Source organism: Corythoichthys intestinalis, chromosome 5 (genome assembly GCF_030265065.1).
Source record: "Corythoichthys intestinalis isolate RoL2023-P3 chromosome 5, ASM3026506v1, whole genome shotgun sequence".
NCBI lineage: Eukaryota > Metazoa > Chordata > Actinopteri > Syngnathiformes > Syngnathidae > Corythoichthys > Corythoichthys intestinalis.
The window spans coordinates 41,932,445-41,955,215 of record NC_080399.1 but is presented as its reverse complement, the minus strand read 5'-3'; the positions used below and the strand labels follow the sequence as shown (position 1 = coordinate 41,955,215).

Genomic DNA, 22,771 nt, shown 5'->3' with positions numbered 1-22,771 from the left:
TAGGTACTCTGTGTACTCATCAAAAGATGCATGTGCAGACGAGTATTGAAAAGGAAGCAACAAAAGTTTGAAAGGTTTTGCCCACATGCCGATAAAATGGTTGTTCTTCTTAATGGAACACACTCGATTGCTTGTAGGCATACATTTGTTGCCTTCTTAATGTGTATGTTAAGAGAAAAAAAATACGTCGCCTGACTGACCTTTGCAAAAAGATCTTGAAAATTTTCCAAAGCAGCTATTTTCTCTACAGCTTTGCTTTCATCACACGACTACATTTAAAATGTAAGCTCTGCTTTGATGTACGAGCGAGAACAAAACAACAGTCGCTCCCAACTTAAAAAGAAGTCTCCGGGGTACAGTATTCCCGCCGTTCCTATTCGCTTTTCATCTCTTCTCAGTATCATATGAATCGTCCATATCTTTTGCAAAGTTGTTTTGGCTTACATGGTTCATGAGGGACGCTTGGTCACGACATGAAGGAATTAGCCCGAGCCAGCAGGTGCGTGCATAATTACATATGAAAGGGATTTTAAGCAGAACACGTGGAAAGTAGGTCGTAGAGAAGAGCCTTCAAATAAGTCCTATTTATTCCTTACCCACTTCAAATGTCTAAATTCACTTTTTTGAAGTAGTACTCTGAGGTCATTGTGACTATTTCAAGACTATCAAAAAATAAAACATGAAACAAAGACAGCAAAGCCTCTGTTGGTTTATTTAAAGGAGACATATTTTGCATTTTTGTCACAATTTAATGCAGTTGCTAGCTCTTGATAAAAGCTCTCTGACATTCATAAGGAAAAATACACAAATAAAGAATTACAAAGAACTTAGCTCATTCACTGAATTCCATTTTGCCATCTGTTTTTTAGCATTTTGACTTATCTCTCGAGACCCATAGAATATTTGAATCCGTGACAATGTAAAACAACCAAAGGAAGCTTAAACTTTTTCATTTGTAGCGATCAGCATTTTAAATGTAATAGAGAAAAAAGTAAATGTCGGAAAAAATAAAATATATTGGAGCATTCACATCAATTATTTTAGCTTTGGCTGAGGTAAATACTTTATTTAAGCTTGAATTTTTCAGGTTGAACCAAATGTCTTCAGTTAAATTCTATTAATTAAAGTTGCAAGAAATGTAAATAATTACTTTGGTTTTTTTCCCCATAATGCAATTAATTATTTCAATTTAACCTACCGTAAAAGGTTGTTGTTTTTTTTTCATGTAACAAAACTTCGGGCTACTTGAAATGATCAGCTTCACCCCCCCCCAAAAAATTATTTAAATGAAATTAAAAATTGCTCTTCTCTTCCCACTTTCATGTTTCATTGTTGGGTACCTTAACTGATTTGCAATCTTTTAGCATTTTTCTTCGTAATCAACAAAATGAGCTAAGATTCACTGCCTAATCGTTTCTTCAACTAAAAAACACTATACTGATCTAAAATCCAGAGCACAACACTGCTATCAGCTCACATTTATTCTTTATTACTGTTATGTACAGTGGGACAAATAAGTATTTAGTCAACCACTAATTGTGCAAGTTCTACCACTTGAAAATATTAGAGAGGCCTGTAATTGTTAACATGGGTAAACCTCAACCCTGAAAGACAGAACGTGGGAAAAAAAAAAAACTGAAAATCACATTCTTTGATTTTTAAAGAATTTATCTGCAAATCATGGTGGGTAAAAAGGTATTCGGTCAATACCAAAAGTTCATCTCAATACTTTATTGTGTATCCTTTGTTGGCAATAACGGAGGCCAAATGTTTTCTGTAACTCTTCACAAGCTTTTCACACACTGTCGCTGGTATTTTGGCCCATTCCTCCATGCAGCTCTCCTCTAGAGCAGTGATGTTTTGGGGCTGTCGTTGGGCAACACGGACTTTCAACTCCCTCCTCACCCCGTGGCGTCAAAATGATAACAAGAACGGGGAGCAAAAATCCCAGAACCACACGGGGGGACCTAGTGAATGACCTACAGAGAGCTGGGACCACAGTAACAGTGGCGCAATGTGCCGCCAGGGACTCAAATCCTGCACTGCCAGACGTGTCCCCCTGCTGAAGAAAGTACACGTCCAGGCCATTCTGCGGTTCGCTAGAGAGCATTTGGATGATCCACAAGAGGACTGGGAGAATGTTTTATGGTCAGATAAAACCAAAATAGAACTTTTTGGTAGAAACACAGGTGCTCTTGTTTAGAGGAAAAAGAATACTGAATTGCACCATACCCACTGTGAAGCATACCAGCAACAGTGTGTGAAAAGCTTGTGAGGAGTTACAGAAAACGCTTGGCCTCTGTTATTGCCAACAAAGGGTACATGACAAAGTATTGAGATGAACTTTTGGTATTGACCAAATATTTATTTTCCACCATGATTGGCAAATAAATTCTTTAAAAATCAAACAATGTAATTTTCTGTTTTATTTTTCCACATTCTGTCTCTCATAGTTGACGTTTAACCATGTTGACAATTACAGGCCTCTCTAATATTTTCAAGTGGGAGAACTTGCACAATTAGTGGTTGACTAAATACTTATTTACCCCACTGCAGAAGCTTAAATTTACCAAACAAGATGGTTGAGACCCTCTCTCATGCCAACCCTTTTAAAGGTACTTGATGAATATTATTTCATGGCTGTAATTAATTGGATTCCAGGTGCAGCTGTTTATTTTATTTTATTTTATTTTATGTTTTAACTTGTCTGCTTGTTTTTCACATTACTCTGTTTTGGAAACAATGCTGTCTCATGTAAATGCAAAGTATAGCTTTGGTTACTATGACAACCAGGGATAAATCTTTGTTAATTGCTTCAACATACCCCCAAAAATCGTCTTTCAGTACCGGTAATTGAAGATTTCTAGATAGTTTAAGCCTAAAAGCTACTACCAGTTTATTTCACCAAATGAATCAAATACTCCTCTTCACCTTATAAAGCATGTACACATCCAGGTTCTATTTAATTCTTGTAATATTACGCGTGAAAGTTTTGCACCAGACACGTACAATCAAATTCTTAAGTAATTAAAAATTGGGTTTTTCATGTGAGGGAAATGAGGCAAAATAAAAATTACTGTCTGTAAGTACTGTTCAATCATTCAATCAATCAAAACTGTAGAAGATGGAAGTTGGGCTTACTAGTGTTTTTGCTAAATGTCATTTTATAAATCATTTATAAAAAACAATTTTGAATGAAAATCAGTTTCTCCCTTGTTACAATAAGTGTATGCAGTAGCCTAATGCATGTGTAACACCTGTTGTGTTTCATAGGTATAACTGTGCCAAAGCATTTACTTTGCATTTCGGTAGTTTTAGGAGGTTTGACCATGAAAAAAAGAAAAATAAATACAAAATTCTGGCTCCATGGTGACTTTATGTCAGGTAGTTCTGGCAAGAAATTCTAGCCACCCCTGAACATAACCACAGATAATAAGAATACAGAGTACAGTATCCAAAATGCTTCAAATAATCAAATCCTAACATTCAGACCAGGATCTTCAGTAAATTTCTAGACAAGAGAATTGCCACTGGCGTAAAGTCCGTGCATCTGTCTCTTTTTGCCCTGATCATGTGATCAGCCATTCAAAACAACCACACTTATATATTTATACTCTGTGACACATCTGAAAACAGAGTCATGAAAATAAATACCAAGTTTGATGTTGTGCCTGAGGGCCTCTGGATTCATTACCATGCATACAGTTTTCTTGTTTTCTTCTGAATATAATAGTCATGGCCATATTTATGTTACATAGTTTTCAACAAGCCCCTGCAGACTTCTACTTGTTCAGGGAAAAAAACAACAAGATCATCACCATAATATGCTCTTTGTCCTCACAAATAAAACAATTCAGTGAATCACTGTCTTACTAGTAATGCTGTCAGTCGGATAGTAGTAGTACTACAAACCTTGGTATTAGTATTATTCATTCATTAATTCATTGATCCTCCTTGTGCTTATCCTCACGAGGGTCGAGGGGGTACTGAAGCCTATCTGAGTTAACCTCGGGCAGTAGGCAGGGTACACCCTGAATTGGTTGCCAACCAATCGCAGGGCACAATGAGACAACCATTCACACACAAACTCATACTTACTGACAATTTGGAGTGTTTAATTAGCCTTCCATGCATGTTTTGGGGATGTGGGAGGAAAACAGAGTACCTGGAGAAAATCCACACAGGCATTGAGAAAACATGCAAACTCCACCCAGGAAGGCCGCAGCCTGGGACTGAACACCTGATCGCAGAACTGTGAGGTGGATGTGCTAATCCCTCTTTAATCCTGCCACCGGTACTAGTATTGTACCTAATAAATGCAACTATATTAGAGTTGTATACTGGCACTAGTAATATTCAAATGTCAAATAGTGCACAGTTGTCTGAACGGGATATTGGTCATTAACCGGCCTAATGCCTCTGCAGTTTAGTGTTTAAGTCAGTGTCGTTGCTTGAAAGTAACTCTGGATTCTTACAAAAAGAAAGCTTATCATGTTATAGGCAGTAAAACTTGTGGGGGCGGTATGATCTGAAGCTATCCAACTGTTGACAAAAAGGGTTATGTTGGAAGTCCAGACTGGCTCAGTCAAATAGGTGGACAGATAACAATATCTTTACTCGTAACGGATACAAGAGGGTGCTGTGCGAGTATGGAAAATTTCACTCGCAATACCTTGAAAGCATTTTGGTGCTTGAGCTACTTTTACCTAAGCGGTCAGCCCGCTCAACTTCTGTGGTGACAGAGCAGGTTTTTATCCCCGGGTGAGATGAAAGCGAAAAGGAGGGCAGTGGCCTCACCCTCAGACCAGTTGTACTTGGTTATTTGATTACACACTTACTGTGTGGGCAGAGTAAGTACTAATTTTTGTGGGTTTTGGTGCTTTTTACTCAATGTATGGTTGTTTTTCCATGTTTTTCAGGTACGGCGACATGGTGCCAAAAACAATTGTGGGGAAGGTTTTCGGCTCCATATGCTCATTGAGTGGGGTGTTGGTCATCGCTTTGCCTGTGCCTGTCATCGTGTCAAACTTCAGCCGCATCTACCACCAAAGCCAGAGGGCGGAGAAGCGGCGAGCTCAGAGGGTACTAAATCCCCCTCCACTTTCTTATCTCCCTCTGCCTTTTACCCCATCTGTCCTTTTTCTGTTTTTCTGTTCTTCTGAACCCCATGGAGCAGTGCAACAACAAATGCTATCTTGCAGAATATTAATTTTGTTTTGTGTTCCTGGTTGTATTGAGTGAGAGTACATTTCAGCAGGAACCAGGATGATCTTAAGAGCAATAATGTCAGCAGCTTTCCAATAGGAAATGTGTGTTTTTTCCCAAACCTGAAAGTGTTTGCTAAGGCAAAATTGTAGATCTCAAGCATAGCCGCTCCTGGCTAAATAACGGGGCTGCCACGGGGAGACAGAGCCAATTAGTCAGACAGCAAAGGCTAAAACCGAGATCTGTTTGTTCAAACAGAAAACTCGGCTCGCTAGAATCCGTGCTGCGAAGATTCGGGGCACTAATGCCTATATGCGCTACAAACAAAATGGGCTCCTGATCGACTCACTGGAGGAGGTAACGGTGGGGGCAAGCGGCGGCTCGGGGGCTGACTGGCCGGGGGCCTCGCTGACGCTTGCATGCCGCTCGGCTCTGGGAAGGGGCAATGTCGGGTCGGGAAAGGGGGCGGGGGGGGGTTTCATACCACCACACTCACAGGGAAGGGAGGGGGGCTGCTATCATCCCAGTGCTTCCGTGTGATCGTCCTCTCTCCTCTTGCATTGCACCTCTCGGCATTGACATGCTTGGTCAACAGTCTTTCTCTGTCCATACAGCAGGCAGGCCAGCCAGGCACACTCCTCGCCTTCTGGCGGAGAACAGCCATTAAAGTCACACTGACTCATGACCCAGCTCTGCATGTCTGTCCAACAGCGTTTGGAGGGGAAGGGGGGAAGAAAAAAATGGGCTTCCTGGATAGTGGGTCGCCTCTGGAGGCTGTCTGCTCAGCCTTGCATCTCCTCTAAACTCTGTTTTTGATCCACTGTCTGTTATTTCTAGAACATTCCCCAGCTGTAAGCGCAGACTAACACCTTCCATCCCAGAGCTGTGCAGAGCTTCATCCAAAGCGTGTGCGTGTGGTGTCGTTGTGCTGGTTTTCCGGTTCTGTGCTGTGTTTGGTTCGGTGTGTTCGATCTGTGTCTCGGGCGTGCCACTGCTGTTGCACGGAATCGCCCATTTGGACTTCCCCATGGTCCTTATCGACAAAAAAAAAAAATAGATTGTGTCATGCATCTCTGGAACATCCTCATACTCGCCGGGTCGCAGTAGATTGGCTGCCGTGCTACAGATCAGCATTTGTGTACTTTTCACTACATTACTGAGCTAGCTATTGCCTGACAGTCATTGCATCAATCAATCAAGCTCATATTGTCCAAAAACTGCCCATTTTTATGTACCATGTCTTGTTTTTTTTTAACTTTGTGTGTTCCAAGGCCTCTAAGGAGGCAGGACAAGCCCTGGTTGGGAAATCTACCAGCCCTCCATTCGAGAGCCAACACCATCACCTTCTGCACTGCCTGGAGAAGACCACGGTAAGATTCTATTTTGTCCTCACCTTGAGGCATTTCGGAGGTACAACTTGATGTTAGGCTTCATCAAAAAATAAATAAATTAAAATGGTGAACTCATAAGTCTCTATTGATGGCGACGTATGACCAGAATTGCTCCAAAAACCAATAAAAGAGGTGTTTTTACATTGATCACACAGTAACTTTGGTAAATGACCACTTCTAAAATCTAAATGAAGGAAATAGATCAACAAACTTCTCACCGTTCTAACGGCTTTATATGAATAGACAAGGGCTTGTATATATGACCTTCATGTGAAAGTTATACTAGCGCTTCTGTGTGCTGGAGGTAATTTACAGATGTGTCAGAACGCCAGAGAAGGTTGTGGTCTGTTGGAAATTCAGAGCGAGCAGCATGCTAAAAGTTTGAACTGAGCCAAAATGACAATTGGATTTAGCGTCTTCACTTGAAGAAGAATCAGCATGTCAATCAGAACAAAGCAACAAACAAATCAATGTGGGGAAAATGTGTTAATCATTAGGGCTGTCAAACGATTAAAATTTTTAATCGAGTTAATTACAGCTTAAAAATTAATTAATCGTAATTAATCGCAATTAATCGCAATTCAAACCATCTATAAAATATGCCATATTTTTCTGTAAATTATATATATATTCTGTAAAATAAATTGTTGGAATGGAAAGATAAGACACAATATGGATATATATATTCAACATACGGTACATAAGGACTGTAGTGGGCATTTCACTCTACTGTCATTTAAATCTGTCTATGCTGTCCTCACTCCGCTGTCTACTTTTTCCTAAGCTAGACAGCTAGTGAACGACGCCTTAATAATCAGACTTCTTCCTTTTTCATCTGATTTATTAATAAAATGACCTCAAACCATTGTCCTCTTTAGACCGTCGTAAAACTACAAAAAAAAAAGTACACAAGCATTGCATTAGCAACAACGTTAGCTTAGCACGCTATACAGGTTCACTAAACATAAACAAAAAGCGTCTCATACAAAAAATATAACATTTCGCTTACTAACATAATATGTACATTCTTTACAACAACCATACTTACGGACAAATCTTGTCCAAGGATCATATAAGCACAACATTACAACGTAGGCGTCAGCCCGAGACGTCGTGCAGCCATATTGAACTGGCAAGAAAACAATAAACTATGTCGCAAAGCGACCACAAGAGTTCGCTGTTAGACAGCACAAAAAGCCTTGCTGTAAAACTTACCAAAAGGCAGAATACTGTCTGAGCGGGACATGTGCGTTAATTGCGTCAAATATTTTAACGTGATAAATTTAAAAAATTAATTACCGCGCGTTAACGCGATAATTTTGACAGCCCTATTAATCATACTTACTTACATATATTACCACTTTTAGATATTAATTCTAATATTTATGCGCTGCTCGTAATACAACATGAGCAGGGACTGTCAGCAAACAGCACAGAAACCCTTAATGACAAGTACACAGCTTTAAAGAAGCAAAACAACAATTATGTAGACTAAATGTTCTGTTCAGGTGTCGCGTTCTTCCTCTTTTTGCGTCTGGGAAGTATACAAAGGCTGTCTCACATTTTGTCTTGTGCGAATTAGAATTTTGGTATTTTCACAAAAAAAAAAATGCAGCTCATTCACCTTTAAAACAGTCCACTGATAAAGTACTCTGGTCTATAAAGCATGGGGTTCAAAACGGGAAAAAAGTAACAGATTATAATCCGAAGATTATGGTATTTTCACAAGGCCTCATTAGTACTGCTTATTGTAAAGTGCATTAAACTGAGTTCATTACCACCAGAGGTGGGTAGAGTAACCAAAAGTTTTACTTATGTAAGAGTAGAGTTACTTCAAAATAATATTACTCAAGTAAAAGTAGTCATCCAAAAAATGTATTCAAGTACAAGTAAAAAAAAGTATCCGTTGAAAAGAATACTCTAATAACGAGTAACTTTGTGAGTAACTGCTTACAGCGTGATGTTTTTTTAAACAATGATATTTTTTTTTCTCAGCACAACATAGTATATATGAACTGTTATTATTAGGGCTGTCAAACGATTAAAATTTGTAATCGAGTTAATCACAAAAGTTAATTAATCGTAATTAATCGCAATTAATCACAATTCAAACCATCTCTAAAATATGCCATATTTTTCTGTAAATTATTGTTGGAATGGAAAGATAAGACAAGACGGATATATACATTCAACATACTGTACATAAGTACTGTATTTGTTTATTATAACAATAAATCCTCAAGACGGCATTAACATTAACATTCTTTCTGTGAAAGGGATCCACGGATAGAAAGACTTGTAATTCTTAAAAGATAAATGTGAGTACAAGTTATAGTAATTTTGATAGTTTGTATATTGTGACTAAATATTGCCATCTAGTGTATTTGTTGAGCTAAACTTAATGTTTGAATAAAGTATTATTTTGTATAGCTATTTTGATTGGGAATGCAGGATCTCTTTGCATTGAGCGCTTTTTTTTGTGAACATTGTTTTATTTTTGAGAGATATGAATATTATTTTTGTTGTGCTTTCACTAAATGATACTGTAGCGACTTAAATGTTCTTAAATGCCCAAATGCATGATGGGAATTTGAGCAACCATGAGTCACAGTGGTTGCTGCAAATGGTATATCTTCTCTGCTTTGACTACAATAGATGGTGTTAAGAAAAAAATCATATTCAGTCTTTCTTCCACATGTCACTTGCCACAATAGTTATAACAGTTGTGAAAGAGATGCCACCGCTTATTCCATTAAATAGCGCGGCTCCAATAAAGGCCTGCGTTACCAATTCGTCCTTCTTGGTAATTGGAGGTGCTATGGACCGGCGATTCATGATGGCTCGTTGGCTTGGTCCGTCCGATTTTCTCCTGAGGAAGACGGGGTCGTACATATAAACACTGAGAGGCGCTGGAGGGCTTTTTGTGGGTACTTTTATTAGCAAAACAAAAGCATGTGGGGGACGCAGCACTTGCGCCTGCTCTAACTGCGCACATTCTCTACTCTTTCGCTCCCTCTCTCATCCACTTTCTTCCTCACTGCTCAATCTGACAATGCCACATTGAAAATAACAGCGACCCCCTTGACCGCCATTGTAGCCTGTTCGCGGAAATGCTTGGGTGGGTCGTTCCGCGCATGCGTTAATTGCGTTAAATATTTTAATGTGATTAATTTAAAAAATTTATTACCGCCCGTTAACGCGTTAATTTTGACAGCCCTAGTTATTATTATACTGTACTATAATATATTACATGAACATATTAAGCCAAAAAATAAACAAAAATAATCTAATTGAAACTAGAAAAAATGAAACATTAACCTTCCAAAGAGCAAACGTGCTCTCTAGTAGAGAAAAAACATTTCGCACCATGAATTGAAAACGAGTCTATCGTTGTCAAATAAGTCGCTGCCAAATAAAACAGCATTAAATATTTTAATGTGACACATTTTTTAATAAACTAATTGCTGCCGTTATTGGGATAAAATTGATAACCCTACCTGAAGCCTAAATTAAAGACTCTGGTTGAGTGTAACATATTATGTCTGTAACGTTAAATACAATCAGAAAATGATTTAATTAAAATATATATACAGTGCCTTGCAAAAGTATTCGGCCCCCTTGAATCTTGCAACCTTTCGCCACATTTCAGGCTTCAAACATAAAGATATGAAATTTAATTTTTTTGTCAAGAATCAACAACAAGTGGGACACAATCGTGAAGTGGAACAACATTTATTGGATAATTTAAACTTTTTTAACAAATATAAAACTGAAAAGTGGGGCGTGCAATATTATTCGGCCCCTTTACTTTCAGTGCAGCAAACTCACTCCAGAAGTTCAGTGAGGATCTCTGAATGATCCAATGTTGTCCTAAATGACCGATGATGATAAATAGAATCTACCTGTGTGTAATCAAGTCTCCGTATAAATGCACCTGCTCTGTGATAGTCTCAGGGTTCTGTTTAAAGTGCAGAGAGCATTATGAAAACCAAGGAACACACCAGGCAGGTCCGAGATACAGTTGTGGAGAAATTTAAAGCCGGATTTGGATACAAAAAGATTTCCCAAGCTTTAAACATCTCAAGGAGCACTGTGCAAGCCATCATATTGAAATGGAAGGAGCATCAGACCACTGCAAATCTACCAAGACCCGGCCGTCCTTCTCATACTTCACAGTGGGTATGAGGTTTCTTCTCAAACAAGGAGAAAACTGATCAGAGATGCAGCCAAGAGGCCCATGATCACTCTGGATGAACTGCAGAGATCTACAGCTGAGGTGGGAGAGTCTGTCCATAGGACAACAATCAGTCATACACTGCACAAATCTGGCCTTTATGGAAGAGTGGCAAGAAGAAAGCCATTTCTCAAAGATATCCATAAAAAGTCTCGTTTAAAGTTTGCCACAAGCCACCTGGGAGACACACCAAACATGTGGAAGAAGGTGCTCTGGTCAGATGAAACCAAAATTGAACTTTTTGGCCACAATGCAAAACGATATGTTTGGCGTAAAAGCAACACAGCTCATCACCCTGAACACACCATCCCCACTGTCAAACATGGTGGTGGCAGCATCATGGTTTGGGCCTGCTTTTCTTCAGCAGGGACAGGGAAGATGGATGCAGCCAAATACAGGAACATTCTGGAAGAAAACCTGTTGGTATCTGCACAAGACCTGAGACTGGGACAGAGATTTATCTTCCAACAGGACAATGATCCAAAACATAAAGCCAGATCTACAATGGAATGGTTCAAAAATAAACGTATCCAGGTGTTAGAATGGCCAAGTCAAAGTCCAGACCTGAATCCAATCGAGAATCTGTGGAAAAAGCTGAAGACTGCTGTTCACAAACACTCTCCATCCAACCTCACTGAGCTCGAGCTGTTTTGCAAGGAAGAATGGGCAAGAATGTCAGTCTCTCGATGTGCAAAACTGATAGAAACATACCCCAAGCGACTTGCAGCTGTAATTGGAGCAAAAGGTGGCGCTACAAAGTATTAACGCAAGGGGGCCGAATAATATTGCACGCCCCACTTTTCAGTTTTTTATTTGTTGAAAAAGTTTAAATTATCCAATAAATTTTGTTCCACTTCACGATTGTGTTCCACTTGTTGTTGATTCTTGACAAAAAATTAAAATTTTATATCTTTATGTTTGAAGCCTGAAATGTGGCGAAAGGTTGCAAGGTTCAAGGGGGCCGAATACTTTTGCAAGGCACTGTATATATTAAAAAAAGGCATGGCATTTTTTTGCCGATTCCGATACTTTGAAAATGACGTGATCGGACCTGATCGATCGGGATGCCGATCGATCGGGACATCTCTACTTATTATATTAATTATTAGTTTATTATAAACTGTATGCATATTAGGGCCTTAACAACTAACTTACAGCAGCTACTTGACAGTGCTCCTGTTTTCTATTTATGTCTATGACCGTTTTTTGCAGAGGGGTTGTCACTCACAGCACAACACATAGCAGACAAACCAAACAAAGGATTAGATGTCTTTGGCTTTTCACTACCTTTAATGTGATGCAAATTGCCATAGAATTTTTCTACATGCATCTTATTGAGATGGTTGTGAGTCATGAGACAAATTGTTATCATAAACCAAGGCAACACTATTAAATGCAAGACATAAAGCAGGGGTGCTCATTACATCGATCAGGATCTACCAGTTGATAGCAACTCTAGTATGAGTAGATCAGGGGCATCAAATTTAAAAATAAATAAATAAATGATTATTTTCTTTAATGCCAAAAAAGGCTAAATCATGTTTTAGTGTGCAATGTTGCTTCTGATCTTTGTAGTTATCTTTGTGTTATACGACGCTACACAAATAAAGTTTAAATGTCTGAGCCTGAGCCCCCCCAACCCTATATATGTATATATATATATGTATGTATATATATATATGTATATATATATGCATATATATATATGTATGTATGTATATATGTATATATGTATATATATGTATATATATATATATGTATGTATATATATATGTATATATATATATGTATATATGTGTATATATATATATATATATATATATATATATATATATATATATATATATATATATATATATATATGTATGTATATAGGGTGTCCCAAAAAATGTATACACCCTTTTGCAGCTGATAACATGACATGTTCACACTTGAATTGCATTTTCTTACTTTGAGAATGAAAGTCAAAGTTTAGTCTGCCTGCCATCATTGATCCAATGGGTTTAATCTACAAAGAAATAGACAATTTGGGTACCAAATGTTTAATATAATAATATAATTTGGGTAAATACGCTATGTACCCAAATTATATGATACATTTTAGTGCGATAAACAACTTAAATGCACACACATAACATACAGTAAAAAACAAATATGACTATATGTACAGTATGTACACCTTTTTTTTTTGTTCATCAAATTAAGTTTTTACACAGTGTCATGCTATTTATATGCACTCAACATATTAAACATTATACATTTTTTGGGTGGGGGCTGGAATGGATTAAATTGGCAGCTCATTTTAATGGATTTGATTTGAATATGAATAGAGTTACAGTCTTGGTCATGGACCAAATTAAACCCACAAGTCAAGGTACCACTGTGTTTGTAGTTGCTTTTAGAGCAAGAAAAAGAGTCAGACCATACCAGTGATTTAAATGTTTCCTCATTTGTTTACAGAGTTTTAAATAGATGACTAAAAAAGCAGGTCGCCAACGCAAAGCTGCATCACTCATGCAGGCCGGATTAACAGTAGCGCCCGCCTGTGATACGAGGCGTCACACAAATAGAACTAAAGTGAGTTTTTTCATCCGTGCGCTAAATGTGGAATCTATTCATATGCGGCAGGAGTTAAAAATAGCTGCAAAAGGGGCCGGGGAATAGTGCTTCCTCCCCTCCTCCCCATCCATCCCCACCCCCTGACGTCAACGACATGCTATGATAACATGGCTCCAGCCAGCCAGAAACATTATTCCCGCCAAACAAACCAGCACGCTTGATTTTACGCAATGTATAATTTAGAGGCTTAAGAGCCTTTTAAATGCGAGGATGCGACACAAGTTTTACACAGGCGCAGCCCCGCGAGCCCGTGCAGACAAGGCCCAGGCGGTAAATCACTGTTCTTCCTTATTAATGACCTCCACCAGCCCGTTCCTCTGTGGCACTTCATGTAGGAACAGCTCTATAAAGGCTTCATGCCATTGTGATGCACAAATATTGGCCTTAAGCGTCTGGTGGTGGCTTTTTAAGGCAGAATTTACACTGCTGCTCCAAGTGCACAGTTCCCATTTACAGTAATGCCTATAGCCCATTTTGTTGACTGTCGAGTTCCATTACTGGTGGGAAGTAACTTAGTACAAATACGCCGTTACTGGACTGAATCTATTCACTAACAGTTTTTTCAAAGCACAGTTAGTCATATTTTACATTGGATTGATTTCAAGAGTCACTAAATTCAATGTTCTTTGACAAAATGAGCACAAAACCTACCAAAGCAAGATACGACAGTATTTTCTTACACCAGAAAAATTTTGTCTCACTTTTTTCCATTATTTAATACGGAATTTATGCCATACCAGAGGAAAAAAATTAACATTAACGTGATGCATTATTCATGCTATAACGAGTTTGTCTTGTGCATTCGGCAAAACCTTATGGTTAAGGTCACAGGTAGAGCCTTATGTAGGTATGTGTGTCTTCTTTTTGCATCTTGTACAATACAGTTAATTGCTATGCAACAATTCTGCTCTTCTTATTAAAGAAAAAAAGGATTGTAAAAAAAATAATAATAATCATAAAAATAATTAAATAACCGACAGTACGTGTTTACAGAGATTGAATATTAGAAGAAAAAGAAAAAGACACACTTATTCCTGTCGTTCATAGAGCTCTGACTGCTAGTGACCTGAAATGAAAGGAATTGCTCCATTCAGTTTTATCGTGTTATACGTATATAACCTGACAAATTTCCCGTTATATCGTAGTAGTCAACTTTCTTTTATGGTGTGATTTTAATAGTGTAGCACAAAAGCTTGTTTTCAGTAAAAACACTGGTTTCAAAGTGGAGAAAACGCTGTTTTTGAAAAGGAACATTAAGATGCAAGCCATATGGCGTTAAATGTTGCTCACCACTTTTTTCTTTTTTACATCTGAGTGAACAACAGATTACTTTGTACTGATGATTATGGTACAAATGTTCATAGTCTATATACACGAATATTACATCCATACAAATTGGAATTGTGACAGTACATTTTAATATTTACATAAGAATTGTACAGAATGAATATAGTGGATTAGAATAAAGATTTTTCCCCAAAAATCATTTGAACCTTATCCAAGCCTATAGCATCTATCCTGAAAAACGATTTTTAACCTAATTAGCCAGGTAAAAGGTGTTTTTAAATGTGGATTTATTGTTGTTGTTTTTTTTTAATTTTCTTATTTAGCAATGATTGCGTGTACTTAGCAACATTTGACTCGTAAGGTGATATTTTTTCCAGCTATTTCCTAACATTTCTAAACTAAACTATCCTCTGTTATCTTCTGCAAAACACCTATTCACTTTTGTTTGCGCTTTTTTAGAAAGGCCGTCAAGGTCGACAAGATAGTGCCAAAACACTATTTTTACTGACAGATTCATCTTATGGCATATTAAATTGTGTCTAAATCAGCAAAAACAGTACACTTTGAGCAAATAAGATGTTATACCCTCCTTCCCCACAAAAAAGTGTGGATTTCATCTCAAGAAGACCAATTTTAAATATTGCACATGGGTCCCTTTGTATTATCTTTGTGAGCAATACAACAGTCCGACTTTCGTTAACACTGATTTGAAAGAGGGACCGATTTGATATATGTTTATCCAGTGTGAGTGTGTAAAAACGTTATCTGCAGGTGTGTATGTGGCACCAAACAACCAGGCCTGGCGGTGCCGCGCTGGTGCCCCCTGCTGACAGTGTCTGAAACCTCCTGGCGAGCGTGACCTTCAAGTCATGCTCATTTGTCACAGGCATGATGCTGGCGAATGTTTGCACAGATGGCACTTAATGTGGACATCTGGCCCAATACATTTCTGCTACCGCAATGATTCATTTTCCAATTATTAAAGTATATGGCGTTAAATGCTGCGCACCAGTGGTGGGAGGTAACAAATAGGACTACTTGGTTTCTGAACTTAAATCAATTGTTCGGTTTATCTGTACTTCATCTATTCATTTTCAAAATCACTTATTATGTTCGCCGTTACGGGGTGCTTGAGCTTGTCCAAGCTGACTTCAGGCCAAAGGCGGACTATACTCTTAACTGGTGGCCAATCGGTTGAAGGTCACATAGACAGAAAGAGTACGACTCACACACATTCAAAAAAATCATTGAGTTGGAAATGTACCCTTGCTTTCAAAACTGACGTTGGACACTACACCATCAGTGACTATCTGGACTTTGAGTATTATAATTTTTACTTTGACTTTGAATCCTGAAATTTGTACTTTCTACTCCTTGCATTGTGAAATGAGGCTTGATAGTTTTTAGTCAACACGATATAAAACACACCAGCATCTAGCATTACAAAAATTCTTGTTAAGCTCTTTGTTCTACGTGAATTTGATGTAAGAGCTTTCCATTGTCAGAGAATATAGATTACTGCAAAGTAGTCCCCACACAAGTCTTTTAATATTAGAATACTATGCATGCGCGCACCCCCCCCACACACACACACACACGCACCCCCACACACAGACACCCCAACTGGCATCATCAGTGACTAGGTGACGTCAACTCAACTTTTGTCATGTTGGCGTCAATTGGAGTCTTGCAACCACTCAAAAGTGACTTCACAATGTTAGCTACACTGGGTGCCACATGTCAAACTCAAGGTGTGGGGGCTAGAACTGGCCCGGCACATCATTTTGAGCGGACCACAAAAACCAAATATGTCCATCAAATTTCACTTCCAAATACTAAAATGGCAGATTATTCCCACTTTTCAAAACACTGCGTTAGTTCAAGTTTTTTTTTTTTTAAACAAATTAAATATAACCACAATTTTTGCTGGTTTTCAAAAACAAGTCTCATTCGATTTGTATATTTGATAATGAGAGGCTTCACATATTCAAATGGGTTCATAATGTTAACGGCTCTTTATGGGTAACCATAACAACGATGTGGGCAGTGACAAAAATGGGTTTGACACCCCTATTCAATTTGATTGTTTTTATTTGAGAACATAAAAATTGAGCCAATGTGAATTGGCCTTTAGAACACATGTAACAAGATTATTTCTCTCTTTCTCTCTCTCTCTCTCTCTCTCTCTCTCTCCACATATTTATATATATGTACAGATATACAGTGCCTTGCAAAAGTATTCGGCCCCCTTGAATCTTGCAACCTTTCGCCACATTTCAGGCTTCAAACATAAAGATATGAAATTTAATTTTTTTGTCAAGAATCAACAACAAGTGGGACACAATCGTGAAGTGGAACAACATTTATTGGATAATTTAAACTTTTTTAACAAATAAAAAACTGAAAAGTGGGGCGTGCAATATTATTCGGCCCCTTTACTTTCAGTGCAGCAAACTCACTCCAGAAGTTCAGTGAGGATCTCTGAATGATCCAATGTCGTCCTAAATGACCGATGATGATAAATAGAATCCAAATGTGTGTAATCAAGTCTCTGTATAAATGCACCTGCTCTGTGATAGTCTCAGGGTTCTGTTTAAAGTGCAGAGAGCATTATGAAAACCAAGGAACACACCAGGCAGGTCCGAGATACTGTTGTGGAGAAGTTTAAAGCCGGATTTGGATACAAAAAGATTTCCCAAGCTTTAAACATCTCAAGGAGCACTGTGCAAGCCATCATATTGAAATGGAAGGAGCATCAGACCACTGCAAATCTACCAAGACTCGGCCGTCCTTCCAAACTTTCTTCTCAAACAAGGAGAAAACTGATCAGAGATGCAGCCAAGAGGCCCATGATCACTCTGGATGAACTGCAGAGATCTACAGCTGAGGTGGGAGAGTCTGTCCATAGGACAACAATCGTCGTACACTGCACAAATCTGGCCTTTATGGAAGAGTGGCAAGAAGAAAGCCATTTCTCAAAGATATCCATAAAAAGTCTCGTTTAAAGTTTGCCACAAGCCATCTGGGAGACACACCAAACATGTGGAAGAAGGTGCTCTGGTCAGATGAAACCAAAATTGAACTTTTTGGCCACAATGCAAAACGATATGTTTGGCGTAAAAGCAACACAGCTCATCACCCTGAACACACCATCCCCACTGTCAAACATGGTGGTGGCAGCATCATGGTTTGGGCCTCTTTTCTTCAGCAGGGACAGGGAAGATGGTTAAAATTGACGGGAATATGGATGCAGCCAAATACAGGAACATTCTGGAAGAAAACCTGTTGGTATCTGCACAAGACCTGAGACTGGGACGGAGATTTATCTTCCAACAGGACAATGATCCAAAACATAAAGCCAAATCTACAATGGAATGGTTCAAAAATAAATGTATCCAGGTGTTAGAATGGCCAAGTCAAAGTCCCGACCTGAATCCAATCGAGAATCTGTGGAAAGAGCTGAAGACTGCTGTTCACAAACACTCTCCATCCAACCTCACTGAGCTCGAGCTGTTTTGCAAGGAAGAATGGGCAAGAATGTCAGTCTCTCGATGTGCAAAACTGATAGAAACATACCCCAAGCGACTTGCAGCTGTAATTGGAGCAAAAGGTGGCGCTACAAAGTTTTAACGCAAGGGGGCCGAATAATATTGCACGCCCCACTTTTCAGTTTTTTATTTGTTAAAAAAGTTTAAATTATCCAATAAATTTTGTTCCACTTCACGATTGTGTCCCACTTGTTGTTGATTCTTGACAAAAAAATTAAATTTTATATCTTTATGTTTGAAGCCTGAAATGTGGCGAAAGCTTGCAAGGTTCAAGGGGGCCGAATACTTTTGCAAGGCACTGTATATATATACACACACACATATATACACACACACACATATATGTATATGTATGTACAGCTGTATGTATATATATATATATATATATATATATATATATATATATATATATATATATATATATATATATATATATATATATATAGCGGAAAACACTAAGGTGACTTGACCCCCAATTTGGCCCAATTTTTTAAAAAAGTCTGATTTGCATGTGTGATACATCATTGGAAAGCTTAAAACCTCAATTTTCTGTAAGAAGAAAATTTTTGAATAGGAGGTCATTTTAAAAACCAAACTGGAGACGAGAGCACGCGAGAGAGGAAAAAAAGACGCCACAGTTTTAATGAGATATTATCCCGTACTTACCTTGTTTCGATCCAAAAACTCCATGTAGCATGTGTAACCGAGTGTCAAGACACAGCTGTGAATGGCCACATCTAGGGATGGAAATCGAAATCCGATTCCAATTCGGAACCGGTTCCGAGTGTTTCGAGGCCTCGACATCACAATGAAAAAGCCTTAACGATCCCTGTAACGATCCCTAAAGACGCATATTGCGTCGTGACGTGTCTTCTTGTCCAGACGCATCAAACTAGCATGGCGCCAAGAACCACTCGCTGCAAAGTTTGGCTACACTTCACCAGGAAAAAGGGTGAAAATGAAAGGTTATGATAGTTTAGCACGAGCATTGCCGCCGTCAACATAACAATGACAGCACGTAGGTTCAAACGCTCGAAAGTGTGTCTTCACTTCACGAGGAAAAATTACAACAAAGCGACTTGCAGTCATTGCGAGATGGAAATAACTGCATCGGGAGGGAATAGACTGCATTGTCCTCACCGAGACGCTAAGGCTCAGTCCTGGCTATACAGCTAGCTAAACTCCCAAATGACGATGCAGAAGACGTTGGCATAATTTGCTGACTTTATTCAACCATCACTTGAAACTAAAAATAGAAATGAAACAAATCAATTTCGCCCCCAATAACAAACAGGTTTGCATCAACGTAAATCAGCGATGATTAGCTGCTAACACAGTAATAACAAACAGTTAGCATGCGTTCGCTAGCATTAGCACATCGTTTAAACCACTACACAACTGGATTTAAGTGTCTGATCGCGAGTGGAAACACACAACAACAACACAGAAGATGATACATACAGGCGTTGGCTCTGTAGATATTTTACAAACATTAACAAAGAACGTGGGCTCGTGGCAGTGTTTCCCTTTCTCACTAACTCGCTCACTCGCTTGGATGCGGCATTTCTTCCTCTTCGCGTGTAAGCGCGCTCTTCTTCACGTGAGCGCGCTTTTCTTTGCGTGAGGAAGCGCAAGGGCGCCACCACTTGAGCGTGAAAGCACCATAAAAACTAAAAGGCATGCATTTCAATATACTGGTAAATAAAAACAGGGGTCCCCAAACTATGGCCCGCGGCTCCATATATGGTCCAGCATTTTGAATTTTTTTTTGTTTTTTTCTCCCTCAGTAGTGTTATTTATTTCCTGGCCTTTTTCAGTGAATAACTCAGAGAGGGTTGTTTGGTTATTATCTATTTAATTAATAGTGCTATTATTATTTATTATTATTATATTATTATTTTTATTTTATTTACTTTTGTTCCGTGAAGAATCCACAGAGGGTTGTTTGATTGTGGCTTTCTGAAAAACAATATTTTTTTTACATTTACGCACTCCTGCAATCGTCACACTTTTTCTGTAACAAACTGACCCCGTCCTCTCATCAGAGAAGGGAAAAGTTATTTGGCCTTCACAGGAAAAAATTTGGGGACATTGCCAAAGGCAGAACAACGACCTATATGCCAAAATATACCAATATTTTTTATTTCTATTAGAAAAATGTTTCAGTAAAATGTTACACATTCTTGTGCATTTGCCACTTATTGCCACAGTTAACTTTGAGGCTTTGGGCCTCTTTTGACCTCGTTGTGAGTTTGTAAGGTTGTGACTTCTGATTAAACAAACTTGATGCCAATCAAAATGTTTGTTCTTCTTTTTCCTGAAATTAGAATCGATAAGAGAATCGATAAAGAATCGAATCGTTAAGCAATATCGATAATGGAATCGGAATCGTAAAAATCGTATCAATTCCCATCCCTAACCACATCCAGATTTTGGGGGGGATTTTATGGGTGAAACATGGTGATATAACCATGTTGTCTGTGATTTCTGGATAGTTACCCTTTTAAATGTTATTTTTCTTTGTTTGGATCGATTATTTATCATCTAACATATCGGGGAAAATGTGACAGTGACAAAAAAAATACAATTAAGCAATAGTTATGAGGTAGATATCCATGACTTTTCTACAGATACCAAATTTTTCATTGTGACTTAATTTGTTTAAAAGTTGAAAATATGCGAGTGAATCATTTAAAAAAAAAAATTCTTTTAACTAAACATAAGACATTAATTAATGATTCTAAATTATAAATGACGTACATTTTGACTTACCTTCTTTTTATGGCTAGGTTGAAACAAAAGCGGTTGCGCGACGTCAGTAAACGGGGGTTTTCAGGGAAAACGGACAAATTAAAAATAGTTCGGAGGTTTAGTGCACCATGAATCTGCTATGCATACCATATTTTAATGTTTTTCTTCAAAATTGTTGGTAATGGTACAGTATCGACATCAATAATGTACTGTATTGCTTTTAGGATATTGGAATTGTAGTCGGATAACAAAAAATGTCAGAACAACATCAGTCATAATGTTTACCTTTTTTTTTGTTTGTTTGTTTATTTTTTTTCTTTAACACAATTTCAGTGTATCGTACTTCTTAAATTATTACAATAACAGAATGTGAATACGTTCATCTTTTTTAGCTTTTACTGGCTGACTTAACAAGGTAATTCCTTTCCTTCCAGAATCATGAGTTTGTGGACGAACAGACGTTCCAGGCTAACTGCATGGAGATTTCAGTGATCAAAAAGTCAGGCTCCCGCTCCTCCTCGCTGTCGTCCTCGCCGCATGGTCTGGGCTCGTGCTGCTCCCGGCGCCACAGGAAGAAGAACAGCTTCAGCCTGCCAAGCACAAACAACCAGGAGCTGAGCACCATCCAAATCCGAGAGAGGCCCATGGCCAACAGGTAGTGTATTCTTTTTATTGTTATCCTTGCTTATCGGGCTTCTCGTTACACAGACTGCACACGTGTGTTGGCGTGGTGGACCATCGGAATGAGATCGCTAGATAGGCTCACCAGTTTTTGTTTTGTTTAGACAAATACAGGGAGCACAAAGGTCGACTGTCATCGCTCTCTTACTTTCCTTTCTTACATACCAAGTGCTCTGGATCACATGGGCAGATTATTTTTTTCTGGGCGCAACACCAATAGCTGTTGTCATATGTTAGTCATTTACTGGTCGCTGACAACAGAATATCATTTTTAAAGAATAATACAAATATATGTTTGTTTGTTTTTTAAACTTTCGTATAGTTTCCTCCCACACAATCAAATATTATTTTACTTAATTTAAACACATTTTTCATGCTTCTGTATTCCTCAGTCCAAATAAAAGCAAATATTCCTTACTTTAAGGTGTTGTTATTCCCAGTCCAAGTTAACAGTAAACCTGACAAATGAAACTAAAGAAAATTAAACATTGCATTTTCAAACACCGAAATGTTCACCCAAATCAGTTATTTTGTGTAACTAAGGTCAGATTGCTTAATTTTAACATAGTCTAAAACTGACCGGCTGGCTTACCGCTACGGTTGCTAAAACTGAACATGGAGCAGCAACAAATCAAATTCTTCTTTTCATCATCATGTCCTGGCGATCAAGCCGAAACCTCCTGAAAGCTGCATTGTACAGACATACAGTACATACAGTATATACTGTACATGCAGGCAATCAAATTACACCAGTGAGCTGCTGTAAAATTAATTGTTTTATTGTCATTGGATGAAGAACATCTGCCTATAAAACCTCCAAATTTTTGCCCATTGTCAAGTGAGTTGAGTTTCCACCATTCAGGATGTCTAATGTCAATTTTTTGGGGCCTGTAACTCAAAGAAAAAAACTGTCCCGACGACAGCTTGTTTCTCAAAAGATTTGTGCAGTGGGTCACTTCTATATAAAGGCACAACTGCATTACTATTCCGACAGTTCACATCTATTGAGGTATATTAACAGAGATTTTTTCACTCTACATTCAAGTCTTGCCACA

At 38.3% G+C, this 22,771-nt stretch overlaps 1 protein-coding gene across 2 annotated transcripts in view; it reads left to right on the top strand.

Annotated features, from left to right (window-relative positions):
* LOC130915898 (potassium voltage-gated channel subfamily D member 2-like) overlaps nucleotides 1–22,771 on the top strand; it is a 145,315-nt gene that overhangs the window by 119,629 nt on the left and 2,915 nt on the right. Inside the window, exons 3-6 of one of the 2 annotated variants that reach the window (XM_057836092.1) lie at nucleotides 4,920–5,082; nucleotides 5,464–5,562; nucleotides 6,477–6,575; nucleotides 21,470–21,690. In XM_057836092.1, coding sequence (XP_057692075.1) covers nucleotides 4,920–5,082; nucleotides 5,464–5,562; nucleotides 6,477–6,575; nucleotides 21,470–21,690 — 582 coding nt within the window. The remainder of the gene's footprint in view (nucleotides 1–4,919; nucleotides 5,083–5,463; nucleotides 5,563–6,476; nucleotides 6,576–21,469; nucleotides 21,691–22,771) is intronic. The other variant, XM_057836093.1, reaches the window with a different exon arrangement.